The sequence below is a fragment of the Pollicipes pollicipes genome, unplaced genomic scaffold (assembly GCF_011947565.3).
Source record: "Pollicipes pollicipes isolate AB1234 unplaced genomic scaffold, Ppol_2.1 Scaffold_4219;HRSCAF=4965_pilon_pilon_pilon, whole genome shotgun sequence".
Taxonomy (NCBI): Eukaryota; Metazoa; Arthropoda; class Thecostraca; order Pollicipedomorpha; family Pollicipedidae; genus Pollicipes; species Pollicipes pollicipes.
This window is the reverse complement of record NW_023596448.1, coordinates 10,270,772-10,279,413: the sequence shown is the minus strand read 5'-3', so window position 1 is coordinate 10,279,413 and position 8,642 is coordinate 10,270,772. Positions and strand designations below refer to the sequence as shown.

General features: G+C 54.3%; 1 protein-coding gene across 1 annotated transcript; it reads right to left on the bottom strand.

Annotated features, from left to right (window-relative positions):
• Nucleotides 1-450: 450 nt before the first annotated feature.
• LOC119095792 (CXXC-type zinc finger protein 1-like) lies at nucleotides 451-6,151 on the bottom strand. Its single transcript, XM_037218647.1, has 6 exons — nucleotides 6,064-6,151; nucleotides 3,861-4,438; nucleotides 3,408-3,488; nucleotides 2,479-2,922; nucleotides 1,618-1,761; nucleotides 451-922 (listed from the first exon to the last, which is right to left on the bottom strand). Exons 1-6 carry the CDS (start codon nucleotides 6,074-6,076, stop codon nucleotides 740-742), a joined length of 1,443 nt encoding a protein of 480 aa, XP_037074542.1. The 5' UTR covers nucleotides 6,077-6,151; the 3' UTR covers nucleotides 451-739.
• Between the last annotated feature and the right edge of the window lie 2,491 nt (nucleotides 6,152-8,642).

Here is an 8,642-nt window from a genome sequence, read left to right as displayed (position 1 = left end):
CTCGAAAAAGAGTGACCTTCCCAATACACCTTCGATGTCCAAACTTTTATCAACCACAGTTTCACTTCCCCACAATGATTCGTGACTGGCTAGTCGGAGTTTCCAGCACTGTCAGCAGGGCGTAAGACCAACGTAAGACGCAAACACTTAGAGACCGAGCAAAGCATGTATTGCCGCAAATTACAATGCAATCAATGCCAACAAGGTGAGAAAAAAACATAATGAGAATATGAACGAACGCATATTTTGGTCGGTGCTTTGCTTGAACTTCGCCATCCCGTCGGCTCAACACACCACGAAACACAAGCCTGCTGTGATCGCAGAACCCATATTGGTGCGCCACATTTTCAGCCCATGGCAGCGCAGCCATCCTATTAGAGCTCCAGCATCGTCCTGGACACCTCCTCTACATTGGACTAATCCCCTTCGATCGGACCCACCTTATTCTTGATCAAGGCCACCTTTCGCGGCATAGCATTCAGTTGGACCTCTTGAGGGGGACACGCTCATCTGGGGGACTCGGAGAACTACAATTCCGATCTTTAGGACACCTCGAGCCCATACAGCATGGCTGCCACGGTTGTTGGGCAGCCCAAGCCAGCTCAGGTTAACCCGAGATATCATGTGGCGGCCAGCCACCTCAGCGCGGCTGCAATCCTGCTAACACCGAAGGTGTCCCACTGGTGGGCCAACCCCCTGACCACCTTGCACGCGGAACAGTCACCTCCCTGGCATGACTCTAGGACACCTTGACCTTCACCTTGCTGGCCATCTTCTTCTGCTGGCTCTGCACCTTCTCCATGACGTCGTGGTCGAAGGTGGAGTGCAGCATCAGCGCCAGCACGCCGGCCCTGTTGGCCATGCTCTGCCGGCACTGCCGCTCCTGTTCCAGCAGCTCGTCCATCTTCATCGCCCAGCGAACCTGACGACGGGGCAGGCGAGGTCGGGGGAGGTCAGACGCCTGGTGCAGACCAAGCACACTTACAACGCCACAGATGTGCTGTAGCGTAATGGCTTCGAACAGCGCGAAGGGCGCCGCTTACTGCAGCCGATGATGCAGAAAGCCAGAGATTCATATGCCCTCAACTGGCTCGCAGTAGCCGCATTTCAGTACGACAGCGGCATTGCAGACAGTTTTCCTAAATGGTAAGGGTAACCATCTTTTACAGAGGATGCTTGTCACGAAAAGGCAACGGGACGTGCGGTAATGCACGCCGTGAGGGATGTAATTTCATTATTGATCAAAAATGCCATCAAAGGATGGATATTAATGTACAAGCACATGTAAAGCAAAAATCCCTGCTTGAGCAGCAGCCTAGACAAAGCCCCTGCCGTCCACGTTAAAGTCTTTCGCACTCCTCTCATAGTTCCTATTCAAGCCGTCACAGCAAGCAAGCATAAGCCATCCAAACCAGAGCGCAGTCTCACGTAAGTACGTATCACTGCTGACATCTTTGGACCACAATGTAACCGTTACTTCCATCTCATCCGCATCGGGTCCTCTCATCATCAGCTCCACAGCCGCGCTCCCAGCGGTCCGATACACACGTGTGGCATCGGCTCTCGCCAGGCCCGCGTGACCCGAGCGTCCCCCGCCCCCCCCCCCGCCGTACCCACCCGCTCCATGTCGAGCTCGGCGCGGCGCAGCTTCTCCCAGCTGAAGTGTTTTAGGCACTTCTTCTTCGGGGCGCGGCAGAACTGGCCTATTGACGTGAAGACGTCCGCCACCAGGGGGCAGCCGCACACCTCGTCATCAGACACCTGCGGACAGGGACGACACCGGGTCAGGGGAGACACCGGCGCACGTGCGCTGCAGGGGCCGAGGGAGGGGCAGACGACGGGGAACAGACACCTGCGGACAGGGACAACACCGGATCAGGGGACACACCGGCACACGTGAGCTGCGGGGGGCCGGGGATGGGCAGACGACGGGTAATAGACACATGCGAACAGGGAAAAGCTGGGATGAGAGGCACGGGACACAAGCGAGGATAATTTAGGAAACCGCGGACATTTGGGAGCCTCGTCATTCGGCGGCAATGAGCGCGGAGTCAAACTGTGCCAGAGAAAACCCGGGCATGCGCTGGGGGCTGTTGTGTCGGGTACCCAGTCTATGACGTCAAAGCCAACAAACGCCCAGATGACTTATCCTCGGGCAGGAATTGGTGCAATAGTGGCACGATCAATGCCGTCGCTCCTGGCGGCCACCTCCTGACACGGTCTTGATTAAAACCCCGTTATTCCCGGCGATGCCCTCGCCCTTTCAAACTGAGTCGTGCATGTCACTGCACCCACCCGCAGCTCCCACTTTGCTCGCGCAAGACATCCCCGCCAGTGCTGACCATTGGGAGGTCGGGAGGTATTACTCTCCCACTTCTTCATCGAATGTCAAAGGCATAACATTAGCTTTCACCCTCAAGGCTGCTGAAGTAAACTGTCCAGTCTGTGGGCGCGCCACCCCTGCCTTCCCCAACCTACCTTTGGGTTCTTGCTGTGCTCGGGGCATAGCACGCGCAGCCGCTTGCAGTACGTCCTGTTGGCCGCGTTGTAGAAGTCGCAGAACATGTTGAACCCCTCCACGCGCGTCTGGTAGAGCGAGCCGAACGACGTCTGACTCTCGTACTTGCCGAAGCACTTCTCCATGTGGCGCACGGCGTTCCTGGTGGCCACCTCGTGGCCACACGTGACGCAGTGGACGCTGTGCTGCTCCTCCTCGGTGTCGTCCTCCAGCGCCGAGGGGTCGACCGTGCCGCGCCGACCGCGGTCCACCACACGGTCCAGCTCGTGGTGCGAGCGCGTCAGCCGCTCCAGCTGCGTCTGCGCCTCCAGCTGCTCGCGCCGGATGCGCTCCAGGGTGCGCATGTTGCGGTCCTCGGCCACGCAGCGTGTCATGTTCCACTCTTGGATGCGCTGAGGCAGCACCTGGCGGCGCGGCCCCGGCGCTGGGTCAGAGCCACGAGCGCGTGTCGGCACCATGGTAATGGTTGGTACGAAAGTGCAGTTCGGCCGCTACAGCCATTCCACGCTCTCACATGACAAGCAACTGCTCAGACAGGAGAGTGGAGCCGTATCGCACAGGTAGCGCCAAAGCGCCATTGTGCGGGTAGGGAGAACGCCCAAGCATGCGTTGCTGGTGGACGCAGTGAGACATGTCACTGCAAAATGGGCGTGCGACGATGCATGTTGCGGGAGGTAGCTGGCGAGAGATGGCTGGCGATATGAGTTGAACAAAACAGCGGATGATGTAGAGACGGGTAAAACATGAGCAGCTGACGTCATTGCCTGGCGCATGCCCTCCGGCACAGACTAATTACAGTTCCGACACAGGTATGTTAGTCACCCGGTGCTGCAAAACCCTTACACCGAGCGACCTTGAGACAGCTCCCACCCCGTCGCGGCCACCCCACCTGGAAGATCCTGTTCCTGGCCAGGTTAAGACCGCACTGATCGGAGCAGTAGCGGCTTCCCTGCCGGCTGGGCTTGACACACTGCGGGCCCGTAGCACTGCTTGCCCGATCCGTCCGCCTCGTACCTCGTCATCTGACAGCTCGCGCTTGCGCCGACGCGCGCCGGCAGCGCGGCGCGGCTCACTCGATCGCCGGCGCGGCGCCGGCGCCGGCGCCGCCTCCTCGGGCCGCGGCGCCGGCCGGTTCGTCCTCGCGCAGCGGCGGCGACGTCGGCGGCGGCGGCGAGGCTGCGGGCCGGCGCACAGTCGCCGCCTGCAACGGCCGCGACTGGAGGCCAGCGCCGCCGAAGGCCGGCGCGTCGCGGCAGGCGGCGCAGCGGCCGCAGTCGGCCGCGCGCTGACAAGGCGCGCAGCGGCCGCACCCTGGCGGCGGCGCCACCGACGCCGGCGGAGGTGGGGGCGGCGGCTGCGGCGGCGGCACCGACTCACGCTCAGCGCGCGCCGCCTTCTTCGAGTCGCGGTGCTTGTCGCGCTCTTCTCGGGGTCGCTTCTCACCCTTGTCGCTCTTGTCACTTCTCTCGCTCTTCTCAGCCTTCTCGCCCCGGTCGGCCTTCTCGCTCTTGTCCGTCTTCTCGCTCTTGTCGACCTTTTCGCTCTTGTCGGCCTTTTCACTTCTTTCAGCCTTCTCGCTCCTGTCGCTCTTCTCGCTGCGCTCCGTCTTCTCGCCGCGCTCGTCGCCGTGTCGGCTGCCGCGGCTCTTGTCTTTGTAGCGGATCTTCAGCTCGGGATCCCGCTTACGACAGCGGTGGCAGTAGAAGCGCTTGATGTGCTTGGCCTCGCGCTCGGTGACGGATATGCAGTCGCCGTGGTACCACTCCTCGCAATTGTCGCAGGCAATCATGAAGCGAGTGCTGTCGGCTGAGCGGCAGATGCAGTACACCTCCTCCTCCTCCTCCTCCCCCTCCTCATGCTCTCTGACTTTCGACTGCCGCTCCAGTGGCGCTAGCTCACCCTTCTTCATTCTGTGGCAGGCTGAGGGGGTACGCAGCAGGATGGTGTCAGCCAATGGCATGGACCAGCTGCATGGCTTCTTCCCCTAGGGTGGATTGTTTGCCAGCCCGAGCTAGTGGTTCAGACATGTGGTCACATTGAAAACAACAGTTGCTGTGGAATGGATGCATATGGAATTGATTTGGAATTGCATTGCATATGGAATGGATGCAAACCTGCACAGTTCATGGATAAGACAATAGTAATAGCCTTATTCATCATAGAAAAAAAAACAAGAGAATGGAGATAAAGACGTGTTGATGTGGTGGCCTCATGCCTATGTCAATACAACTGGCAGAAAATTTACTTATGCCATTTGTTTTGATCCAGGCAAATTGCCGGCACACTAATCTACATCTCCATTTTCCTGGTCTTTCTATAAGGAATAAGGCTACCACTACTGCCTTATTTATGTGCACAATGTTCCTTGCAAATGCACTTAGCAATCTAAACAGTTTGGTTGCACCATCTTTAGATGATGGAAACATCCCTCATATGGGCAGGCTTATGCACTTCAGGACAGGCTTGTGGGATTACACATTGAGAATGAACAAAGTTATTCAAGTTTTTCATATGGCTAACCAGTGACAGTGCATGCACTGATGAGCTAAGGGTAAATATTTTTACCCTAATCAAATCTTGCCAGAGGTAAGGACAACCATCAATCACCATCTCTGATTGCTGCATGTCCCTACAACAGACATGCTAACATCTAACATGTGGTAAACAAAGATACCTGTTCAATTTGTTCCTGCCAGAGCCAAGTTTAAGTGCAGCTACACATGGCATCAAGGTGGTGTTGTTTACCAAAATACTGATGGCCTACCAATTCTGGTAATTGGAAACAACAAATGCCACCAGATCTGAGCTGATTCCTGTCAGAAAAAAATATTGATAACAAATGCCTAGACTAAGGGCAAAATTCAATTTAAGTTTAACAAGATGACATTAAAAATCCAGACCAAAATGACAATGTTGGGAGGAGCATATCTGGCAATGTTTCAAGCAATCATGGCATGCATCCATATGGAAATTTTCAAAATTCATTTTAAACAGCTAAAAGCTGGATATTTGTCACAGTAATGGTTTGAAAATCAAGCATAAATTGGCAAGGCCTGAGTTCAGCACATACCAAGGTGAGGTTCAGCACATTCATAACATGTAGGCCTCTGGCACAGTGGATGGATTTTTTTCAGGCTGCCAGAGGATATATGAATTGCTTTTGCAGCATATTTTTTAACCACACCTGTCTCTGTGACAACTGTGCCATTCAATAAATGTCTGATTATAGGAAATGTCAACATGGACTGTTCATATCCATTTGAAAAGTGAAACCAGCACAGCCTCACAAGGGTGGCTTCAGGGGGATGGTGGTGGGGGGAGGGGGGGGCAAATGGCAAGAGGTACTAAGGTACTGAAACCATAATTTTAGTCCCCAAAATGGTTTGATGTATGCTGTTATGTGCATACTATGTAATATTTCCAGCAGTAAATTCTGTGGGTTTCTTCTCCTGATACTGTTGGAGCAGTTAAATGTGTCAACAGCATAAAATACCATTTCAAGCAGTAGCTTTGCCCACTATTCTGTTGACTGGGTTCCCACTGACCTGTTAATTCCATCGTGACACCCAAATTATCAGATTACTGATATCTGCACACAGCCATTCCACGAGCAGCACAGCAACATGAGTCTGAACCCCCCCCCCCCCGGTAATGTCAAAATACTATGTGTATCTGTATATATACATGTGCATTTTGCTGTATATATATATATATATATATATATATATACATATATACAGCCATATCTGTGTGCGTGAGATTCACCACCAGGTACTTTGAATGACATTCTACAATAACGATCAGCCCCCCCAAAGTCCTGATCAGCCCCTGCTGTCCTAACGGGAACCGAACATTCCATCTAAACGCAAGCATCAAACTCACCTAGTGCGCTGAAGGATATTAGACGTGCCGATAATTTGAAACACAGCTACCCAGCCGAAGTGCCAACCTCGCGCGAAGCGCCCCGATCCAATACAATGCCCCGACCCGTGTCGCGTCCCCCAGAGAGGATATCCGGCACAAAACACGCGGCACAAACGTCTCAAATTCGGCTACGAGGCTATGAAGTTGCGATCATAGGTATGTCTGGTTGTACAACAACCACTATGATATGACGCTAGTTTTCGTCCCGACTGCGGAATGCATTAGGAATGTTCTTAGCGCGGAATCGAATGTTATCCTGAATGACCCGGTTCCCAACTCAATTGGAGCGGCGCCATCCTCCCACTACATTAGGATTTACCACCCATTAGCTCAAATCTGGAGAGAAAGCCGATTGCTGGCGCATTTCTATGGATGGGTTCGTCATTTTTCACCGTTCATCCCTCCCCCAACCTTTTCGGCGAAGCTACATCCTGGTTTCCAGGAATGGTGTTCAGCGGCCATACTCCTCCGTAACTTTTACCAGCGGAAATCCATGATCCTGCCTTACGGTGGGAAAACGGGAAAGGTGTGCGCGGGCGGGAAAGATGTGCGCAGATACGCTGTGAAGTGAACGCCAGCAAGGTACTCTCGCAGGGCCCGTCCGCAGTGTGTAACCTTTTCAAGGGAGAAGGGTCCGTCGACAGCATCGCAAGCTCCAGATCAGATCGGAGCAGTCGAAGCTGAACGGTGGAGAAGTTGTCCTTGGGCCGGTAAGACAGGCGGTGACTATGAAGGTGGAGCCAGCCTTCCAGAGGTCGCAGTCGTACGTTTTGGGCAGACCAGTGCTAGAAAGCTCGGCGCGAGGCGGGGGAGTAGGTGAACATGCCGTATTCTGGCCCGTCGACACCGTGCAGTTAATCCCTTTGTTCCGGGTAGCATTCGGTGTATGGACAAAATGCCGTCACCGATGGGGACGATGTCGTTTGTGCCTGCTTGTGGTACACCCTGTCGTTCAGACCGGTGTGGCTAATGTCCTAGACGATGCTCTTCCAGAAGACCAAATACACGGCCTGCCCAGAGTGGGAAATACCACCTGTTTGTACATGGTCCTGCGCCCCACGTGCTCCCGAACCTCATGGACGATGGGTGCGTATATCTCGTGCAACTCCGGTTCGTCCTCATCCTCGGCCCTGACGTCGAGGAGTATCGAAGCTTCGAGGACCGTCACGCAGGCGGCCACGACCAGCTCCAGTGTCACGCTGATACCCGTCCGGTGCTTAGACGATCCTGCTAAACTTATAGAAATGGCCTTTCATAGCGCCCCGGCCTCTTCACGCGCCACCTGGGCCACAGCTGACAGTATGATACAACTCAAGCAAGTGCGCACCTTCCTGCGTCGATAACTTTTTCCCGAGCGACTCACACGTGGTATTGGCTGTCATCAGACGTTCGCCAGGCATCCAGTGACTTGGCCTTTAGGAACGGTCTAGTCGCTTACCTGTAGGCAAGATGACTGCACGCGACTGCATGTGATCGAGATGAATCTATAGTGCCGTTATTATCACCATATGTAATGTTCTTGTGTTTTTGCTTTCGAGTCCAATGTGTGTGAAGCGGATGCGGGAAAAACTTTATTACGGAGGATCCTAAATGAAATAAATGGTAGAGGTGATCACTCCATCAACCAACAACAAAGGAGGAAAGAGAAGGCGGAAGGGAAAAACAAGGCAAAAACAGCAGCGAGAGAGAGGAGAGAGAGAGAGAGAGAGAGAGAGAGAGAGAGCGAGAGAGAGCGAGAGAGAGAGAGAGAGAGAGAGAGAGAGAGAGAGAGAGAGAGAGAGAGAGCGAGAGAGGAGAGGAGAGAGAGAGAGAGAGAGAGAGAGCGAGAGAGAGAGAGAGAGAGAGGAGAGAGAGAGAGAGGAGAGAGAGAGGAGAGAGAGAGAGAGAGAGAGAGAGAGAGAGAGAGAGAGAGAGAGAGAGAGAGAGAGAGAGAGAGAGAGAGAGAGAGAGAGAGAGCGAGAGAGAGAGAGAGAGCGAGAGAGAGAGAGAGAGAGAGCGAGAGCGAGAGAGATAGCGAGAGAGAGAGAGAGAGAGAGAGGAGAGAGAGAGAGAGAGAGAAGAGAGAGAGAAGAGCGAGAGAGAGCGAGAGAGAGAGAGAGAGAGAGAGGAGGAGAGAGCGAGAGAGAGAGAGAGAGCGAGAGAGAGAGAGAGAGAGCGAGAGAGAGAGAGAGAGAGAGATCTTCTCTCTCTCTCTCCTCTC